Raw genomic sequence first — 23,204 nt, 5'->3', positions numbered from 1 at the left:
GACAAGCTATGTGACCCTTCTCAAGTCATTTTACTTCTGTCTGCTTCAAGTTCCTCAACCATAAAATGGGACTAATAATAGCACCTACCGCATAGGTTTTTGTGAGGTTCAAATGAGAGAATATTTATAGAAGTGCTTAACACTGCTCCTGGTACATAGCAGGAGATTAATAAGTGCTTATTTGTTTCTCTTCCCTGCCCTCCCATCTATTTTTCTTATCTTCTATGTCAGTGGTTCTCAAAGTATGGTGCAGTGAATCCTGGAGGGTCTCTGAAATCCTTTCAGAGGGTCTACAAATTCAAAATTAGGTTTTTTTTCTATTTATGATAAATATCTATTATGTAACCCATATAAACAAAAACTTTTTGGACATATTCTCAATAGTTGTTAATACCGGTAAAGATACTGAGAAAAGGAGTTTGAGAACCACTGTGACTAGGTCCTATCTGGGCTTCCAAGAAGCCCAGGAAATAAATGACTAAAGACTAAAATATGTGGCCTAATCAGAGTAAAGATGTATCACTATCTTGTAAGAATGACCACAACATATGAATTTTATAATTATATTTAAAAACTAATGCTACCCATTTTCATTTTCTTTCAGGTTTTGGGGTAACAAAGCTCCCAAGTGTCCAATGCAAGGCAAACATGAGTTAGAGAACTATGTCACAGATCTCTTGGTCATACTCTCTCCTAGAAATACTTGCCTTCTTGCAGTTAATGATAAATTATGCTTTGTTCTCCCAAGTGCCTGGATTTCTAATTGAAAGGTGCTCCAAGAAGCTACTAGAAGAAAAGGATTCTTCAAGAAATAGAAATATTCAGTTTTCACGGAACAACTCACTGACATCTGATGAAATAAATGGCAAGAAGAAAGAAGAAGAGCACCATATCAAATATGGAGGATCAGGAAATAGCACCATAAGCTATTTGGAATTGTAAAGGACCTTCTAACATGTTGGCAACTAAAAATATTGATTCTTTGATAAGTGGAAAGGAAAAGCAATTTCCCTAAGTCTATGCTTTGTGGAATCCTGAACAAATTCCCTCCATATTCTCTGGAACATTGAAAACAAACAAGTCTGGGAGGGGAAAGGCCTCATCCCAAGAAAATGGTGAAGTAAGAGCCTGCTCAAAAATAGCAGTAGAAACAGTAGAATGGAAAAAAGAAAAACTGTCAAAAAGTTCTAAAAGAAAATTGGGAAACACTCAAAAGAATGAAAAGGGAGGGGAAAAGCTCCAACAAAATGAAGAGAATACAGGACATTTATCATTGGGGATTTTTAGTTGTACAGTCTTACCCACATGCACACATACTGTTTAGATACAAGACATCTTGGGGGATTCAAAATCTTGAGTGCATTTGTGGTGTACCACATTTGTCTGTTCCAGACATGGGTGGCAGCAGCAGTGGCAGAAGTGAAATATGTGCTGCCAACAACTGGCTGGAAATGTAGGGAGAAGTGGAGTATGTGTGAATTTAGGGACTTTTATCAGGTAGCATGAAATAAGTGGATTGAAAATTAAGAATTATGTCTCCTTATTTTCCTGCTTTACACTCAATTTAAATATCTGTACATAAGCTTAATTCATGTCAACAGGCCGGCTCAAAGGTAGGATCTACAAAAATGAAATTCATAGCTTTTGCCACATATGTTTTCATTCAAGTTACAAAATGTTCTGAAAGACTGAATATAAACCTGTCTAGATTCCATGATCAGTCATGGTTCCTAAAAGGGTTTCTCCCTGAAGAAAAAAAGGGCTGTTTGAATGAACTCATCTCTTGAAATGGAACAAATCTAGTGTGATTTCTTCCACTATTACAAAGACATATTAAAAGTGACAAATTGTAGCCTAATCCTTAAGCAATTTCTCTTTTTCTTTGGGTCACTGAATCAAAAAGTAATCAAGACGATGTGAATGGCAGAAAGTAAACTTCTGTTTTAGACATATCTAACAGACAGTGATTCATTTGTCCCTGAAGTTGTCTTCCCTAGAACATAATGATGCTATCTACATACTGACAAGTGGGAAGCCAAAAGTGTTTAAATCTCCAATAATAGCAGAATACATCCTATTCCACATTTCCAACATGACTTCTGATCTTCACAGCACTTACCCGTATCCTTCGCATAGCAGCCACAATCTCCACCCTGCTATTCGGTCTTGGAACATCCAAGCTTCCAATATACTGAAAAAAAAATAAAAGAATATATACATTAAAAGAAAATGTTGGTAATTACCATAGAAACCGAGAAGAAATTTTAAATTGAAAGATGGACTTATCCCTAGAGCACAGAACTAAGAATGAGAGATAGAAGATGAAAAGAGAACATGTTAGGAAAATCCTTATAACAAAGAAGAAGGTGGGCTCCAAAGAAGAATGGGCTCTCTAATGAAGCTCCCTCTTATAAGTTCTCTTATAAGAAACCCTCAAGCAAAGACATGACAGCTAGTCAAGAATATCACAGAAGGGATTCTCACCAGATACAGTTTGGATAAGATGGCCTCATTCATGTTACAGTGGAAAAAAGAATGGCCCTGAATTCAAGGGTCTTCCCCATGCTAATATTGAGAATTCATGTAACCTTGAAAAAGTAAGTCTCCTAATGCTTCTGGGCCTCAATTTTCTCACCTGCAAAATGGGAAGGAGTGAGCTGACTTGGAATTATTTATTGCGTCTCACTCTTTATGAACCTATTTGGGTTTTTTATGCAAAGACACCCTTCTCCAGCTCATTTTACAAATGAGGAAACTGAGACAAACAAGGTTAAGTGACATGCTCAGGGTCACATAGCTAATAAATGTCTAAAGTTGGATTTGAACTCAGGCCTTCCTGACTCCATGTCAGATATTCTATCCATTGTACCATCTAGCTGACCACCTAGATGGCTCTGGCTAGAAGGTAAAATTCTATAACCCCATTATGTAATTCAACCCCTTAGTTCACATAAAGATAGCAAGTCTTGACTAACTCCCAGGAGCCTCCCCTCATATTTAGCAAACTGGCCAAATTTACAAAAGACAGCAATAGTCAATATTAGAAGAGTTGAGGAAAGATAGGTACAGTAGCACAATATGGGTGGAGCTGTGATTTAATATAAATATCTTGGAAAGCAATTTGTAATTATGCAAATTAAATACCTAAAATGTTTGACCCAGAGATCCAACTGGTCGGTATTTATCCCAAGGAGGTCACTGAGAAAATCTATCTATATATACCAAAATATTTATAGAGCACTTTCTGTGAGAGCAGAGAACAGGAAACAATGTGCATCACTGAGGAAAAGGCTAAACAAAATATTACATAAATATAACAAAATATTGCTATTAAGAAAGAATGAATATGATGAATACAGAGAAACAGGAACAGTATTATATGAATTAAGCAAGCAGATTCAAGGGAAAAAATACCATAAAACAATAAAACTAAGTGAACTAAATTACTACCAAAAAAAAAAAGTTTCATTCCAAAATAAGATATGAGAAGACACCTTCTGTCATAAGTACCCAAATAGTGTCTCTATCCCAATAAATAAAGGGGACATTTCAAATCCTTTGGGTTACTCTATCAGAGTATGACCAGAAGAAACAGCCAAAAGGAGGAGGTTTGAAAATCAACTAGTTTCCAATTCTACAGGAGTCTTCCTCTACCCCTCTTCCACAACTACCAAGAATCAACACCAATTCTCAGGATTAATTAAAATTGATTCAGCTTATGAAAAAAGAGCAACTAGGTGGAGCAGTGGATAGGGCAAGCCTGGAGTCGGGCAAAAACATCTTCCTGATGAATGTAACCTTAGACATTTACTAACTGTATGATTCTGACCAAGTCACTTAACCCCTTTTCTCTTAGTTTCCTTACTGGTAAAATGAACAGAAAGAAATGGTAAAAAACCACTTGAGTACCTTGACCAAGAAAATCCCAAAGAAGAGTCAGACACAATTGAAAAAACGATTAAACAACTACAAAAAATGAAGGAGTGCTCCCTGTTCCTTCTCAACCTAGGTAAGAATCCTATGTTTAAAAAATCCATCAGATGCCCAAATTCCATCCCCACCAGTATTCCAAATTCCACCTGGACCCCAGCAGACCATATCAGTTTCTACCATTCTCTATGACTGACTTTCAAATTGTAAGTATATTCCCTCAATAACACCGGTTTGCATTATTGTCTTATATGTTCCATATTTCCTTGTACTAGACTTTTGGTGTGGGGGAAGGAGCAGGTCAACAGGGGAGGGAGGGAAGGGATAATCCTTCTTTTTCTTCATCTTAAAAATATTTATTGTTTGGGATGACCTGAAAAAGAGAAAGGCGAGATATAGAGGAAAAAATTTAGGTGCTGCAAAAACAAAAGATGCTAATATAAAATTATTTTTTAAAAATAAAATGAAACTATTTGGAATTGTATCAAGATTTTTAGGTATCAAGAAATTTGAACATTATGCCATCTATGGAAAATAGACTCATTGTCTTCTTAAGAATTGATCAGAATCAATGCAGCCTCCAATGAAGATGCAGTGTAGCTTGAGGGGACTGTCTTTAATTTTGAGAGACATAATTTATGCTAAACAACCTGGGGAGATGGCCCCAAAATAGTAAGTCCCCAGGATAAGTATAAGCACTTCCAAGCAATCCCTTATACCACAAAAGGAGGAAGTCGGATCTCGCTAAAGGATGATTTTATAGCTGCCCCAATAGTAGGGTATGCTTTCTAAAATCACAACTTTGGGTTAATCCGCAGACAGACAGAAAATTTCTCACCGTATAAACACTATGAAATAAAGTGTAGTCTCTTCACAAGAAATGGCTGTGGAATTAAAACACCCCCTGGTTTTAAAGCTTAGCTCTACTGTTAACTCTGTATGATCTCACAAAAGTCACTTAATCGCTCCAGGTCCCAGTTTGCTCATTTGTAAATTGAAGGTATGAGCTGACACAAATTATATTAAAGTAAGTTATCCCTATATCAGATTGCTTCCTGTCTCAGGGAGGGGGAAGGTAAGAGAGGGAGAGAGAGAAAATTGTGCATCGAAATTTCACAAAAATGAATGTTGAAAACTACCTTTACATGTAATTAGAATAATAAAATGTTATTGGGGAGGGGGGAGAAATACGATTATCAACATATTAAAAACACACGCTGTGCAACACGACAAAAATTCTCAAGAGTTCCAGTTAAGAACCTTGAGGAGACCTTTCTTACAATCTATCATTTTTTTGAATATTGATCAGTCATTTGGACTAGGGCACTGATTGGATTCAATTCAACAAGCATCTATTAAGTAACTAATGGGCAAAGCACTATGATAGATAGTGGGAATACAAAGACAAAAGAAAGACAGATCAGTTATATAAGCAGCAACATTTTTCCACTTTCAACACAGATGGTGTATACCAAGCATGTCATGGCTATTACCAAGTTTTCTAGAAATAAACAATTTTGTCAAAAATCACGTTAGTATGAAATATGTGTTAATTTCTCAGCTGACAGAGTATTCCAGATCCATAGAACCAGAAGACATTTTAGACACCATCTGGCCCAATTGATGCTGGACTAGGAATTCCCTGGACAAATTTGATTGACCATCTATGGCTATATAGATTCCTTTAGCACTGAGACAGTTTCTCCCACTTCTCCCCATAAATAGCCACATGCCTGATGGCCATTCTTTATAGTCACCTGGTCATCTAGCCTTTCATTGACAACCTCCAGAAAGAGGAAAGTCACTACCTTAAGAGACAAGCCTGTATACTTTTTGGACAACTCTGTTTATCAGGAAATTGTCTTTTATCTGGAGTCGAAATGGGCCTCAAATGGGCCTTCCTCTAATTTCTCTTCATTACTCCTACACTCCTTCTATTCTTTGGTACCAAGCAAAATAGACAACCATTCAAATATTTAGACAACTATCAGATTCTCCTCTCATCCCTAATCTTGGCTTCTCTAGGCTTAAATATTCCCATGGACTTCAACCGATTACTTTGGAGCATAGGTTAGAGTCCTCCCACACCTTGATTACCTTTCTAAGTTAAAAGAAAAAAAAAAAGATACAAATCAATGGAAAGTCCTGAATCTATCAAACCTTTCTTCTGATGATCTTTCTCCCTTTTGAATACTAATGGGGGTCACAAAGTCTGTCAATATTTCAATGACTCATAACACGGTTGACCTGATTCCCGGAATGAAGCCAAGTTTCATCAGATTTATGGTTGCTCAACCATAGCTCCACATAAATCTCTAACCCTGGGGCAGCCACATACCTAGTGGCCATTCTCCATGGCCACCTGGCCTTTAGAAGTTTGTTTTTCCTCAACAATAGCATCATGCCTCCAAAAAGCAGTACCATGAAAAAAACAATCCCAAATAAGCAAGTAGAGGACCTCCAAAAAAACAAATGACCAACCAACCATGGAAGACTGAGTGAGAGATTCCAGTCAGTAAAAGTAAAAAGGTATATTTCTGAACATGTCAGACAGGAATGCTCCATAAACTGGGAATTTCACTTAATTTCTCCCATCAAAGATCACATCTTCCTTTACCATCAAAAGCCACTAGTACTTTATATAGAATACCGTCAAAGGCATTTATAGGAAACCAAAGGCAAAGAGAAAAAAAAAAGCTTTTCAGCATTATTCCCAATGGAAAGGAATTCAGGTACAAAGAAGAAAATAGAAAACATAAAAACCTTAGCAGTGATGAAATCAACTGACCTTGAACACACATATAGCAACACAGATACCCCAATACCACTACTACCAATAAGCAACAGCAGCAGTAGCTTCAACAACAACTCTTTTTCAGAATCTTGTGTGTCCTTTTCCAAAGGATAATTCTTCCAGTCACTGCAGAAGAGAACAGAGGTACTAAAAACTTCACAAGAGATGAGGGGTGGAAAACTACTCACTATAGAAAGGAAGGTGGGAACCCAGAACACCATAAAGTTTCTACACTACCAAATAATATTTCTTCCAGCAAGGTCAGATGGACCCCTTCATCCTCTACAATTCATCACCCTAGACCAGAGTCCTGATCATCTGGCTTTAGTCATATATGAAGGAAAGTACCAATTTGATGGTTCAAGAAAAACCTGAAACCATCTGATCAGAGTTTGAGATAACCACTGACATTACTATGCCAAGAAAACTTAAATCTTTTCATCTTCAGATATACAGAATTACAGTCTCCCCGAAAGCTCCATCATATTTCACTTTCCTAACACATTTCTATATCCTCTCCCTCCAAGCTCCCATCATTACCATCCTCCCTTCTTAGTTATAGAATCACATTCAAATCATTACAGTCATAGCTGCTTAAAATGATGTGTCCATCTATTCCCCAATGAATTCATTCAACACCCTAGTAAACTTTGCAAACCAAACTTTTATATTTCTGGAGATATTACTCCTTGTCATGTGCAGTCTCTCCCCCACCTCCATGAAGAATATCAGATTCTTGAGGTCAGGGACTGTCTTCAGCTTTTTAATATCAGTGCTTCTTTTTTCATTCATTTATTACAGCCTTCTCAAGCATACATTCACTCATTTATTCATGGAGTTTACCAGCGTACAAATTCAGGATATTAATGGCTATTATTCTTGGCTCCTCATCACATCAGGACTTGCAAACAAAAATAATTCCAAAAGCAAAAACACAAAGCTGAAGATGCAGAGAGAGGGCTATGAGCAAGGAACCAACCCTCGAGGGGGTATAGCTGTCTAACAACACAACCAGAGTTCTTGGACATCCCTTCTAGCAAAAATCTTATATTCTACAGAGGACCAGCAAATAATAAAGGACACATAACCATCAAGACATCTATCCTTGAAAAATGCCATGGGCATCCAAAGAGAAAACCATGGAGACTGAATGTGGATCAAATTTTAACCTCTTTTTTGTTTGTTTGTTCACTTTTTCTTTGTTATGTTTTTTTTTCCCTTTTTGGTCTGATTTTTCTTGCACAATATGACAAATATAGAAAAATGTTTTACAGTATTGATCTTGTTTAACTTTTATCGGATTTCTTGCTGTCTTGGGAAAGGTGGCTAAGGGTGGGAAATAAGGAAGGGAGGGAGAAAATTTTGGAACACAAAGTCTTACAAAAACGAATGTTAAAAAAATGAATGTTGAAACATGTATTTGAAAAATAAAATACTGTTAAAGGTAAATAAAAGAAAAAACCTTTATTCTCATTTCGGTGGACAATGTTATGAAAACTGAGTATAAAAATTTAAAAAGCCCTATTGCTACATGAGTTACAAAAAACAAGTTATTTTGTTACTATACATATGGATCAAAATATCCTGTGTCAGCTTTATCATCCTTCTGCCATTAATCAATCAATCAATAGTTATTAAGTGCCTACTGTGGGTCAGCCACTCTACTAAGTGCTAAAAATATAAAAAGATGCAAAAAAAAAACCCAGAAACAAAAAAATAAAAATATCACAACTAGTTCCTGCCCTCAAAGAACTCATCATCTAATGAAAGGATCATAGCTTCTGATAAAAGAGAACTTCAAAATCCATCTCAAGAAGTCCATCTCTCACCTTAGGAATGAAGGAACAAACCCTGAAAATCAAATAACTTTTCTATGAATACCCAAGTAATAAATAATAAAGATGCTGTTTCAGGTATAATCTTGTTCTGTTCTGCTTTGAACATGAAAATGCCTATTTTATTAGGTGTTTCTGAGTTCAATACATTTAAGCCTATGAATCCATTCTTTCTTGAAGAAGGATTTTGTGTAGGTTAACATTATAGGCTGATTGACTGACACATCTTCACACAGAAGGGAGCCACTTCTTCCCTGTCATGTCTGAGAAAGGGTAAGTCCCATAATGATGGTGAGTCTCCAATAGTAGCTCTGCTTGATTTCAACTCCAGGATAACACTTTCTCTCAGGATAAGCTGATCCCTTGAAATCTCATTACTAAGTGGACAAATTCAATTTTTGATAAGACCTTGTCAACACCCACAGCTGCTTCTCCTCCATGATGGGAGAGCTGCAAGGTGGATCAGTCAATGCCTCCCAAAGTTTTCCAGATAACTCTCAGTTCTCTATAACAAGACTTACAGGAACTGATGCTGAGTAAAGTAAGAAGAACCAGGAAAACACTGTACACACAGAACAGTAACATTGTGTGATAATTAACTTTGGTAAACTTTACTCTTCTCAGTAATACAGTCATCTAAGACAGTTCCAAAAAACACATGATGGAAAATGTTATTCACAACCAAAGAAAGAACTATGGAGTCTGGATGCAAATTGAAGCATACGATTTGCATTTTCTAATTCTTTCTTGTGGTTTTTCCCTTTTATTCTGATTCTTCTTTTACAACATGACTAATATGGAAATGTTTAATGATTTTACATGTATAACCTATAGCAGATTGATTATCATCCTGGGAAGGGGGGAAGAGAAAGGAAAGAAGAAAAAAATTGGAACTCAACATCTTATAAAAGTAAATGTTGAAAACTATCTTTACATATAATTAGAAAAAATAAAATACTATAACATAGAGGAAAAATTCTTCATCAATAGCTCTGTTAGTTTTTGATTCCATAGACTATCATATTGGAATGTACCATGTGCCCCTTGGTGGACTCCTCATATCTCCCTTTTTTTCCCATATCCCTTTTGTGTATTATTTTCTCCCATTAGATTGTCAGCTCCTTGAGGACAGGGAATTCACTTTTACTATTTGCATTCCCACTGTTTAGCCAAATGCCTTGCACCTACTAAGTGCTTAATAAACATTTATTGAATCGAATAAAAATAATCCCTTCCACAGTGTATCCAAGAATTAGCTAGCCAAGTTCTTCATGAAGACTTCCAATGAGAGAAGGAGTTGTGACTATTATATTTGTTAGGAAGTGCTTCCTTCTATGCAGCCCATATTTGCATCTTGGCAGTTTCTATCCAAAGTTCCCAACTATACCCTCTAGAGCCATATAGAACAAATCTAACCTCTTTTCTACAGACAGAAGACAGAAACCCCATCTCCCTAAGACTTTTCTCTGGATTAAACATCCTTACTTCAACTGATCTCCATATACACTCCCTCCCTGGTTGCCACAGTAAAAAAGGGTTAGGCTTGCACTTAAAATGCCTGAGCATAGCAGCTGACCTCTGGGATGAGGTCATTAGGCTGTAATTATTCAGGAATTAGCATCCATATAACCTACATGGTTTATGGATTACTCAGTAAGGTACGGGGGAGGATTTACACAGCCCCTACCTTTAAGGAGCTTATTATCTAATTAGGGAGACCAAAGATATCCAAAATAATTAAAGGATAATACAACTCCTAAACCTGTACTCAGAAGAACAACATAGGGGTCCAATAACCCTCAAGGTCTGGGATTTTGCCTTTCATTCATACTTAGTACAGAGCCAGGCACATAGGAAGAATTTAATTAATACTTGTTGACTTGACAAGTTGGTGGCAATGAAGGAACTGGCCCAGACTGCTTTAAGTAGGTCATGTCAGCTGGCACACTTCCTCTTGAGTTTTGAGGATCTAACTTGACTTTGGAGATATTACTTTAATTGCACCTAACTTAGTAATTTCTAAGGTTGGTCCATTCTTTACTATTTCCTGATCAAGGGTGATGCCATATTATGCCCTTTTACAGACTAGTATATCAATCAGTAATTATCCAATTTGAGTGAAAACACTCTCTCCTGCCCTCTTACAAAGGTGAATCAATGTCCTTACTTAGGAACAGCTATAGCAAGTAGTTGGGAAAGAAAAGGGAAGAGGGCCTAAAACAGATTTTTAGTCAATTTAAATGGCTATGAGGATGGTACGATTTGTGGCTCATGATCAGGATTGGAGAAGATCTTTCCTGTAACAGGCTCAATATATATAGCTAAATCTTCTAAGGAGTCTTAGGAGTCATCTAAAGCAATTCTCCCATTTTACAAAAGAGTAACGTGAGGCCAGTAGAGGCTAAGTAATAACCTCCGAAGTGTTGGAATTATGAGATGTAAAACTGAATGATACCTTGGATATCATATGGTGCAGTGGTGTCAAACTCAAAATAGATTGATCTCTCCAGACAACATGTTGACTTAACATTAATTGTGGGATTTTTTTTTTTTAACTCGGTTGTGGCATATTTTCATTTAGTCTATTAAACATGAGTCAGTGTCATACTAGGGGCGGATAGGTAGCCCAGAAGTTAAGTGACTTGATCATTCACACAGCTAGCTCATGTTTAAGGCTGGATTTGAATTCAGATCTTCCTTAGCTCTGAGTCCTATTCTCTATCTATCATGCTCCCTCTGTAATTGTACATATAACATATGATTTGTATAATATAATAGAGCTCACAGAAAGACCCTAAATGCTAAGGAGGTTTAGTCAAGTCATAAAGAACAACTAAGTTACTGGGGCCCAATAAAAAAAGTTAGAAAGAAACCTGTGGGGAAAGTTCTGGATTTTAAAGTCAAAGGACTCTAGTACTTTAAGCAAGCCACTGAATCTTCTCATCTGTAATATAAAAAGGTTGGACTTGATGGCTCTAGAGTTCTTACCAATTCTCAACCCATAATCTTCTGAGGGAAAGGGGGATAGCACTTTGGGATTCCATGGCTTCCTGTTGGCTCCTGTTGGGTGGAATCCAATGACCATGCATTCACTGACCTTCAACACTGCCCCAGCTAAACAGAACTTCTGCTCGGGGAGGTGTCTGGGTTCTCACTAGGAGTGGGTATCTGTCTAGAGACTAGAAAGGGAGGCAAAATATGACGGCCTCTCATTTTTGGATTTTGGATTCTTGAAGAGATAAGTGGGTAGGATTGCTTTTTTCTGCTTTGTACCACTGAAGCCTCCCTAGATATCATGGGCTTTACTGGCTAGATTTCTTTCTTAAGCCAAAACCAGTCTGACTCTCATTGGCCCCCAATAGACCTAGACCAAGCCCCATTTGGATCTTGTTTGGGTCCTGATTGACTCAGACTGAATATAAATAGCAGTCATTTCTGCTTTGGTCAGAAAACCCTGAGGGTCTTCCTCTTCCAGATTCATTCATTCATTTAGTTAGTCAGGTTTTTTTGTTTGTTTGTATTTGTTTTGGACTAGGTGAAAGAGGAGATTCTTTGCCTCAATTGCTATCCAGCCTTAATCACTGACTGAAGGATCTTAGCTTAAAAAGGCCAAAGTCTCCCATTCCATCCAGCCGTCCTGATCTATATCTGACCATTTGACCCAGTGACTCTGAAGGACAAAATGAAGCAGGTGACTTTGTCTAGTCCTCCCTCATTTAAATCCAATTCATTTGCATGTCATGGCATCTCCTCCCTGATGTCATGGTCTTCTCAAGGATGAAAGACAAGCAATAACCTCTGGGTAGGGGTCCACAGACCGTCAGAAATTCAACTCAGTTCAATTAAAAACTGGCCTATTTGCTGGGGTACCCATGTGGTGCAGTGGATAGAGGGATACTGAAATCAGTAAGACCCAGATTCAAAACTGGCCTCAGCTATTTACAATCTATGCTACCCTAGACAAGTCACTTAATGCTTATCTGCCTTGGTTTTCTCCTCTGTAAAATGAGGATAACAACACTACCTATCTTCCAGATTGTTAGAATAAAATGAAAAAAATATATTTATAAAGTGCTTAACACGGTGTCTGGCACATAGTAAATGCTATATGAGTGTTGGTTATTATTATTATTAGCCATATAAAATGGCTGACTAAGGGGTGTACACATGTAAGTGAGATGATTGACAATTTCAGCCTCTGGCCTCTGTTTCAAATAAATACTACTTTCATTTTCTTACCACCACTTTCTTTTCTAGAGATTAACTTCTGGAGGCAAAGATAAACCAGATTATAGGTCTTTTTCTAGTACATGAATCATAATATTAAAAATGAACAGGAAGATTTAACAGAGTATGAAATATCCCATGCTATAATTTTTATTCATAGTACCATCTCCATCCTAGGCAAACATCATTTATTTACATTATTGTTGCCAGGACACTAAACAACAAACTAATTACAGTGAAGAAAGTTAGTTATTAATCAATTGGTATTTATTAAGCATCTACTGTCCAGTACCAAGTCAAGCCTTACAGAAGATTTAGATTAAATATAAAATGTAGTCTCTGTCCTAAAAAAAAATCTAGTTTCTAGCTAGGGAGATAAGCTTAATATACATAAAACAATAGAATGGAAGACAACAAGCAATAATACATAAATTCTTAACTAACATTGTGTGTATTTGTGTGTATGTGTAAGGGAAATTTTGAAATGGAGGTATTTGGGAAAGACCCAGGGAAGGCTTCATGGATTGTATGGTCATAGCTTTAAAATGAGGACAAAGTTCAAGAGACCATAGAGCCCAACCTCCTAATTTTACAGGTGAAGAAACTGGAGCTAGAAGGGGTTAAATGACTCATCCAGGTTCACTTAGCTAGTTAATTGTCAGAGGAAGGATTCGAACTCGGACTTCCCTGACTCCTAGCCCAGAGTTTTAGCCACTATATCATGTGAATGTCTCCCCATCTCAGACCGATTGTTTATGAAGGCAAATTAGGCCATCTTTTGCCCTCGTCTTTAATTATTGAATTGGTATTGCCTCAGGCAGACTGAAACCTAGGAAAGACTATAGCTTTAAAAAGGTCAGGATTCTCCACATTCTATCCAGAGCCATCACCAGTTGCCTTGATCTAAGTCTAGCCAATAAACTCTGATGAATCTAGAGGGAAAAGTGAGGCTGATGGTTACACAGCTTTGCCTAATTTAAATCCAATTCACTTGCAAATCAAGATATCACCCTGTTGATATCATTGGCCCTCTTCAAAAAGAAAGGATGAAAACATCTAAAGGGATAGGACTTCTGCAAGACTTTGAAGGTCGAGTAAAATTTGTATCATAAATATAGAGTTAGATTCGAATAAGAATAAATGAAATTAACGCAACCATTCCCTCCCCAGGGAAACCACACTGACTAGAGGATAGTGGCGTGAGCATCTTGTCACTTACATTACCATTAACTTCATTTTCCACTTCCCATTAGCCTTTGCTCTTACCGTGGTAATACAATCAATAATATCATTACTGATGTGACTCCCCAAACCAAAACCCCCATCTTGGCCACTGCCCTTTTATCTGTTGTCTTCTTTTATTTAGAAAACAAGGACAATCTCACTTTTGTATTTGAACCTCCAACATCTAGCACAATGTATGTCCCACAGTTGTTGAATCATTTTTCAGTCATATATGACTTTTCATGACCCTCTTTGGAGTTTTCTTGGCAAAGATACTGGAGTGGTTTGCCATTTCTTTCTCATTTTTCAGATGAGGAAACTACTGAGGCAAACAGGATTAAGTGGCTTCCTCAGGATTATACAATTAGTAAGTGTCTGAAGTTAGATTTGAATTCATGAAAGACAAGTCTTTGCTCTATCCACTATGCCACTTACCATGACACACAGTAGGCATTTAATAAATTCTTTTTTTTTTTTCTGAAGCAATTGGGGTTAAGTGACTTGCCTAAAATCACACAGCTTGGAAGAGTTAAGCGGCTGAGGGCAAATTTGAACTCAGGTCCTCCTGTACTTTATCCACTACCCCACCTTGTTGCCCTACTTAATCAATTCTTTTTCGGGGAAACTCAGCAATCACTCTGAAGTGGATATGACTGAGAGAAGGGACCAACCTATACAAAAATATATACTGTAGCACTTTCTGTTGTAGCAAAGAACTGTCCATCAACAGGGAAATGGCTGGACAAATGTTGGTACATGAATACAATGTAATGCTATGGTGTAAGAAAGGGTAAAAGGGATGGATTCAGATAAGTCAAGGAAGATTTGTACTAACTGGGCAGAATTACCTGAGTAGTGCCAGAAGAACAATTTGTACAACTACAGGAATATCAAGGGCAACAACTTTGAAAAATGTAAGAAATCTGATCAGTACAATGACCAATGACCAATGACCTCCTGGTGGAGGCTAATGAACGAGCAATTCAGAAGGAGACCCTCATTTTCAGGCAGGGCCATGTGAGAATTTGTTTCAACTATATTATTTGTTACAAAGAAGGCAGGAGCACTGGGCACAGAGTAACTCAGAGAAAATAGATACGTTTGCACTAAAGGAACAGAGAAGAAGTTAATGACTGTTGATAGTGATACAAAAAGAAAACAGCCACAATGAAACACTTAAAAAAAAAATACTTAGAAGAGAAGGAAATTCAAAGTCCGCCACAGAAAAGCAGATGCACTGTAGTATGATCAAGTTAAATTTAATACATATTTTTAAGACAACTGTTTAATAAATGTTTGTAGCTTCATGAAATATCCATTTTTAAAATGTTTAACTTCATAATAAAGTTTTGAGTTTTTTTAATTAGAGGTGCTTGCCATCTAAGGATGGAAAATGGGAGAGAGGGAGAGAATTTGGATCCCAAATTTTAAAAAGAAAAGAATGTTATAAAAAAGAAAGAAAAAGAAATAATTCTTTTAAAAAATAGAGTGAAGAAGAAAAGATGGCATTCCAGGACAAGGGAATAGTATAAGCAAAGGGAGAAAAGTAGGACGGAATGGATATTTGGGGAAGGAGGGAGGGACATAGGAAAGAGAAAGATGAAACTAACCAGATGGTACAGAACAAACCAGAGATCAGTAAGAATGAGGTTGGAAAGCCTCCTACCCTGTTCCAAACTTTCCATAGCAGATACCACTAATTCTACCTCTCCTCCTACTTTATCTAGATTGGGCTTCTCTTTCCTTTGATCTGAAAATGCCACCAGCTTGACCCAGCAGAGGAGAGGTATTACTTAATATACAAATGTACCCACACAGAAAATTGAAACTGGGCTAGTAGTGGAGGTAGTAGAAAGAGAAGTAACTCTTGGATCAATAGATGTGGATCCATAGCCCATCCCTTCTGCTATTAACTTACTACCTGTGACACCTTAGCTAAGTCCCTTAAACTTTTTTTCACCAATTTCCTTTTTGGCTGAACTAACTCTGATTCTATGACCTTGCTACAGCTAATAAAAGATGCTCTGGATTGTTCCCCTTCGGTCTTACTGAAGTTCCTTGGAATTCAGTGTCAATTCTCTATCGAAGGGCAGCATAATTATTCTGGATTCTAGACCAGAATGTGGAGAAGCAAATTTGCGCACCAGTTCTGGGTGACGTTAACCTAGTGTTCAATATAAAATTCTGAGTCCAGGAGGAACTTACTTCAACTCAGTAAGTATTCATTATCTACTATGTGCTAAGGAACTGTACTAAACACCAGAGGTGAACAAGATCTGTATTCCCTCAGTTCAATCTCCAATCACCAAACTCTATATTGCTGGCCATCCCTCCAAAAATGCCTGGTTTAAATTAGAATGCTCCAATATTTCCTCCACCCCCCTCCAACAGCACTCTCACTTTGGGGAAAAGACAAGCAGGAAAGGTAAGAGAACTTAAAAGGGCAGGCAAGATATGTCTAGAGGAGAGCTCCGAGAGGAGGGTACAAACATGGAGGAAAATGAGGAAGAGAAACTCCCTCAACTTAAGGCTTAGCCAAGAAATAGTTAAAGAGTCAACTAATGGGCTGCTAAAAAATGGACCATTGGTATAATTCCCATGCAACATTCTTCTGGGGTGAAAGGTCAACTTCATCATAAATGCTCATTTAAAGGACACTAGCTAGATGTCAAAACCTAAGTCCATTTCTTTCCTTCTCTGAAAACATTTTAACCCCAGATGAAAAATTAGAGCCTTTGATAACTGCAGGGGAGGCCTTAGACAACATCTGGCTGAATCTTTTCATTTTACAGAAGACCAGGAAAGAGACTGAGAGGCTTGTAAAAAGATCATACAGCTGGTCATCCAGGACTAGAACCCAGGTTTTATGCTCCCAAGCCAGATGTCCTTCTCCAATGACAACCCCCCCCCCAACATTCTCATTCCCATGCCCAAATCCTAGTGGCTTTCTATGCCAACTACCATCACTTTCATATGTACATTTAGTTCTTGATCCCCTACTTTCAAATCCTCTTATCCAGACTCTCAAGTATAGCCAGAGTAAATACTCTTATGCCTAATGCCTCATTAGCCTTTTAAAACTCCTACTATAATCAGTCTAGTTGCAGTGATTTAGTCTACCCCCACCAATCTCTCTATTCCCACTCTTTCTAACAATGGAAAGCTCAGAAAAATCAACTTCCCTTTTCCCCCAGAAGTAGGACTTCTCATAGACCAGCCTGGTGTTGAGCTCAGTGGGATTATGAATGTGACCCACGGGAACATTTCTGCCTCATTAAGCCTAGAACAAAGCAGGAGCATTTGCATCCCCAGATTCTGGGTCACATATTTGGCTTGTGATCCACTACTGAATGAAGTTCTATTGGTATAGGAGGAGAAGGAAAAAGAAAATTTCAGGCTCTGGGTTTCATATAACAAAGCCTCCAACTCCATTTTCTTTGGAAACAATCTATGACCCTACCTGCCTAGGTAGTTTAAAGAGGAAAAATGGAAATTAAAATCTTTAAAGACTAGGGTGGAATTGAAGATAAAGCTTGGCTGTTCTACCTTACACACACACACACACACACACACACACACACACACACACACAATTTGCAATCTGAAAAGAATGAGACACCTACATTTCCCTAGCTCATCTAAGAAAAGTACTATCTGTAAACAGTTTGAAACAACAGTTGGTGCTATTGTTTAGGATCCTGCTGAATATGCCAGAGACCTCAGCAGGACCCTGCCTCCTCTTCTTAATTAGACTAGATGCAGAATAGCTCTGTTGACCCTGTCCTTATGTTAATACCATATAATTCTCTAAATGGAGATAAGATAGCACCATTGGTTTTATAGCCCTAAAATAAATAAATAAATAAATTTAAAAACTTAAAAAAATAGATAATCTTTCAAAAATAAATCAAAAATTCTGAAAATGAATAAATAAATGATCTTTCTGAAATAAATAAATAATTTTGGGGAATGGGTGAGTAAATAAATAATCTTTCTGAAATAAAGAAAAAAATAAATTTTAAAAAGAAAAAATAAATAGATAATCTTTCTAAAATAAATAAAAGTGTTGGCCAGTCCAGATTAATACTTACTACTTAGTAGCTAATTTCCTATATTATTATTAAATGGCCAAGAAAAGAGGGGGTCAGGGAGGAACAGAAACAGAGAGTTGAAAGTTCTTCCCAGTTCAGCTGGGAATTTCTGAATCCAAGAATCCAGTAACTGATCATTATCACCCTCACTAACACTATAGTTGAACATGGCAGAAGAGATTATCCTTCAAAAAAGAAACCCAGATAATATTTCATGTGGCAAAATGCTCTGATGCCCTCCTTGATGACAATCTCCGAGTGTCTGCTTGCCACCTTGCTTCTGCTCCTTTGAAAAAGTTTTTAAAGAAGGGAACAGGATGCAACATGAGTTATACAGAGGAAGAAAAGATAGCAGCAGCACTGGTGATGACCATATGGTAATCAGATTCAGTCTACTGAAAAACAACCAAGTAAATAGAAAAGGAACTGACTTCAAAAGTCCTTCAAAGCTGATCACAGAAAGGTAAACAGTAAATAGCATGATATCTGGAGGAAAAGGATTTTTGCCAGAATGACATGCTTTTATCAGTGTATATAATTACAAGATTAGTAAGTACAGTCTATCTAAAAGCTAAGCTTCTGGCATGACAGAGCACCCCATTAGGAATTCCTCACTAAATTAAACTCCAATTGGGCTGAGTGTGGGCACTGATGCAGAAACACTCAAAGGGTCGAAAGGCTATGAACAAACTAATGACAAGCAGCAGGACTCTGAAATCTGGGGCAAAGAAAGGAAGCCAGGACGAGATTCTGAATTCCAGAATCTTAGTGTTGGAGGTAACCTTCAATCACCAATCAATTCCTCAGTCATATATTTATTAAGTACTAATGCATGCACTAAGCATTTTGCTGCGCTCTGGTGATACAACTACACAGAATGAAACAATTCCTTCTTGCTGTGAGTTTATATTCTAATGGGAGATACACACATATAAAATAAAGTTTATATATATATATATGTATGTATGTATAAATATGCATATGTACATATAAATGATATAAAGCTTATATGTATGTATGCATATACATACATATATACATATATTTGTATATATCTAGACAAATAGATTCTTTATATAGATAGATGTGTGTGAGTGTGTGTTACATAAAATATGTAAGAGACCAGGAAAAGCTTCACCTATTCCTTCTCCAGTATGTTCTACCTAAACAGGTCTAATCATAGGCCTAAGGAAGCCATGGATGAGAAGGAATCCAAGAATAAAGTAAAAAGACAGAATCAAAGACTTTTAGAATTTCGAATTAGAAAATTTAGAATTTAGAGGGGAAAATTCCAAAGGTTCCTAAATCCATTGAGTTAGATTTTTAGGAATCACCTTGAAAAGACTGAGAGAACTTTAGGAAAATTCCAAACAAAATAGTCCCACCTTTCTACCAAGAGAAACAGATTCACAAAGGAGAGCTTTAACTCCTACTATACCAATCCCCTAATTTCCAAATGTTATGGATCTTTTTTTTTTTTTAATTAGCAGCCCTCCTCTTAGGAATGTAACAAAAAGAAAATGGAAAAAATGTGAAGTCAAAAGAACAGAATTTCAATCTCAGCTCTGATATTATCAGGGAAGGTTTTAGGTAAGTCATTCAACCTCCCCTACTTCAGAGCCTCAATTTCCTTTTCAGTGAACTGAGAATTCACTAGTTTCTCTGTCAAAGCTCCTTCTATCCCTAAATCCAGTGATCCCAAGATCTTCCTGGTTTATAACACCCCCAACATAAACTAGAAAGACAAAAATCCAGCTCTTAAAATGCCAAATATCAAACCAAAAGAGAAAAACAACAAAAAATTTCAAAGGTAATGAGTGGAATGGAAAATTGGGGAAATCATCTCATGTAAATAAGAGCTACTAACAAAGGGAAGACTATAGGATAGTCTCAAAATCTGAAACCTGGGTTCAATCAAATAATCAAATAGTGAGATCCTGGTAACATTCCATTGGTATTGATCACAGACTGAGGCAAACTCTTGTTCCTTCTCTTCTTGCCAGCACTGTAGCTAAAACCAGAAATCAATAGCTGCCCCATGGAGGTATGTCTCACTAGGGAAGAAAAGCCTTCCCACAAAAGTACATTTTACAGATAACTGATGCTTCATTTTTTCAAGGTCAAAAATTTTAAATTAGATCTGATTTTTCTTGTGCCACATGATAAATGTGGAATCGAAGAATTGTACATGTTTAACCTGTATCGAATCACTTGCTGTTTGGGGGAGTGAGGAAGGAGAAAAGAGAAAGAGAAAAATTTGGAACACAAAATTTTTCAAGGGTGAATGTTGAAAATTATCTTTGCCTATATTTTGAAAAATAAAAGGCTATTATTATTTAAAACAAAACGAAAAAATTTAAAGGAGGTTGTAAAAAGTTTTCAATTAAATTTTAACCATTTTGTATGGAAAACTTTCTAAAAATATATTTACGGATCAAAGTATATATTTTTTCACTTTCTTTTTCATTTGTAACATGGCTAATATAGAAATAGGTCTTCCATGACTTCACATGTATAATGAGCATCATATTGCTTGCCTTTTCAATAGATAGGGGAGGGCTGGGAAGAGGTCATTGGATCATAGGATAGACTGAGGAGGGTGAGATGTAAGAAGATTGGAAAGGTGGGGGGAGACAGTTAATAAAGGATTTTAAAAGTCAAATGAAAGATTCTATATTTGATTCTAGGTCTGGTGGGCCAGGATTCCTTGACTCAGACATATATCACCTATGTGATTCTGGGCAAATCACTTCATCTCTCTAGGCCTCTTTCCCCATCTGTTAAATGAAAGAATTGACTAGATAGCATGTATGGGCTAAGACTGTGTTCTGGTGAACAAAGGGACACTGCTTCACTGAGCCAATATGTGCTCAGTAAAGTGAGGAGTAAAGGAGAAAAACCACCAATCTGAGAATCAGTGAATTTGATTCTGAAACTAATTTTTATCACTCTTTAACTGAGATCTTGGACACTTCATTCCTCATCTGTATTAAAGAGGGTGGAGGACAAGATTGGGGGGTTGAGATTAATTCTGTAGGGCCCTCCCTGAGTTCCTTAAATATTTGTTAAATGAAATGGATAAATCAACTCCTTTAAAAGATTGCAACATCTGGTGCTCTCTGTCTCTCTGACTGTTGAGTGGCTGCCTAAATGTTACCACACTGCTGGACACTTAGGTTTTTCTGGCAACACATTCTCTGCCAGTCACTTGACATTTCTTGTTGCTATCAGGAGATCTGTTTCTAAACAACCCATATTTCCTAATTTCCTTGGACTAGGAAACCAGATCCCCAATCTTTGTAAAACATTCCCAAAATAAGAGTAATTGTGCTCCAACCAAAGATCTGGTGGACTCCTGTAAAAAAGAAAGTATGTGACCTTGAGCACCAGATTTCTATGCCATTTTCTCTGATTATTCAGAGTAAACAGAACTTGACAATTGATTGTAACTGGTAGAGGGAAAGGGAGAGAGAAGAAAGAAGAGACAAGTAAAACTTTGGTATTTGAAAATACCACAGCTGAAAGATTACAAGATTGAAAGGATGATGATACCCTCAATGAAAATAGTAGGAAAGCTTAGAGTTGGAACAGATCCAAGGGAAAATGAATTCCATTTTGGACAAGTTGATTCAAGACTAAAAAGGTAACACCAAAAACAAACAAACATATATTTGTACTCTCTAACCCCCCAGCAATGGTAGATGGAAGAAAGACTTGAACTACCAAGGTGCAGAGTGTGGGTAAACCAAATATCAGTTTTTCCCATAGCAGGTCCTTCCTTACCTACAAAAATACAACACAATATTCTCTATATCTGATGTACTGAAAAGTACTCTGACCCAGTAAACAGGAAGTCTTAGTTTCAGATCCAGCTTTTTTACTCATTCATAGAGTAATCTTCAAAAAATCACTCAAGCATTCACTTTCCTCATCTAGAAAATGAGGAAGCTAGATTAGTTGACTTTACTTATGACTAGCCATTTTCCCCCCCTGAAGAAACTCTAGTTCTTGGATCCTGCTCTCCTGATTAGTGACCACCTCTCTTTGATACTTATTTCAGGAAAATACATAGCCATGATTCTCCTTATTCACTACCTTACCCCAGTGCCCCACTTACGGAACCTGGGAACCTCAAATCAGCTCTGACCATTATTCCTGGAAGAATATGCCAATCTACTCACCACAATAGGGTAACTTTCTGAATGAAAGTAATCTTGCACTACCTTTCCTTTGTGTGGGATCTCCTTCCTATATTAGAATGTGAAATCTGGGAGGGCAGGGGCTGTCTTTTTTTTCCTTTCCTTTTTTTGGAGGTGGGGGATGGGGATGGGGATGAGCGAGTATATTTGTTTCCCCAATACTTAGAATAGTGCTTGGCACACTGTAAGCACTTAATTAATGCTTATTCATTTGTTCATTCATTCATTTTAAGGATTCTTAAAAGAGCTAAAATTTTGAATCTATAACCTTTTCTTTCCCAAGAATTCAAAAGATAATTATAACTCATTTAGTTATATAATAGTTTCTAATGTATGAAAGTCTCTTAACATCCAAGACAGATAAAAAGTTGCTATTTATATCCTGGAAGTTATCTGTTCCGACCAATAAGTCCTATAGTCGCCTGTTCTCACCTTGTTGACTAAAGGTATAGAAAAGAAAGAAGAAAAAGGAGAGGAAGCAAAGGAAGTAAAAAGGGGGGACAGAGGAAGAGTATAAAACATGTACTGTACTAGACAGTCAGCAGACATGTCTTATTCATTTTTTTTTATTTATTTTATTTTTTTTTTATTTAATAGCCTTTTATTTACAGGATATATACATGGGTAACTTTACAGCATTAACAATTGCCAAACCTCTTGTTCCAATTTTTCACCTCTTACCCCCCCACCCCCTCTTCTAGATGGCAGGATGACCAGTAGATGTTAAATATATTAAAATATAAATTAGATACACAATAAGTATACATGACCAAAACGTTATTTTGCTGTAGAAAAAGAATCAGACTCTGAAAAATTGTACAATTAGCTTGTGAAGGAAATAAAAAATGCAGGTGGGCATAAATATAGGGATTGGGAGTTCAATGTAATGGTTTTTAGTCATCTC

The 23,204-nt window shown here is 37.0% G+C and overlaps 1 protein-coding gene across 2 annotated transcripts in view; it reads right to left on the bottom strand.

The window, feature by feature from the left end:
- The window catches only part of LOC100922210 (carboxyl-terminal PDZ ligand of neuronal nitric oxide synthase protein), a 374,239-nt gene that overhangs the window by 276,798 nt on the left and 74,237 nt on the right, over positions 1 to 23,204 (bottom strand). For both annotated transcript variants that reach the window (XM_023501741.2, XM_023501743.2), the window contains exon 2: positions 2,120 to 2,191. In XM_023501741.2, the coding sequence (XP_023357509.1) occupies positions 2,120 to 2,191 (72 nt within the window). The remainder of the gene's footprint in view (positions 1 to 2,119; positions 2,192 to 23,204) is intronic.

Source organism: Sarcophilus harrisii, chromosome 4 (assembly GCF_902635505.1).
Source record: "Sarcophilus harrisii chromosome 4, mSarHar1.11, whole genome shotgun sequence".
Taxonomy (NCBI): Eukaryota; Metazoa; Chordata; class Mammalia; order Dasyuromorphia; family Dasyuridae; genus Sarcophilus; species Sarcophilus harrisii.
Note: the sequence above shows the minus strand (reverse complement) of the source record. Positions and strands in the feature narration are given on the sequence as shown.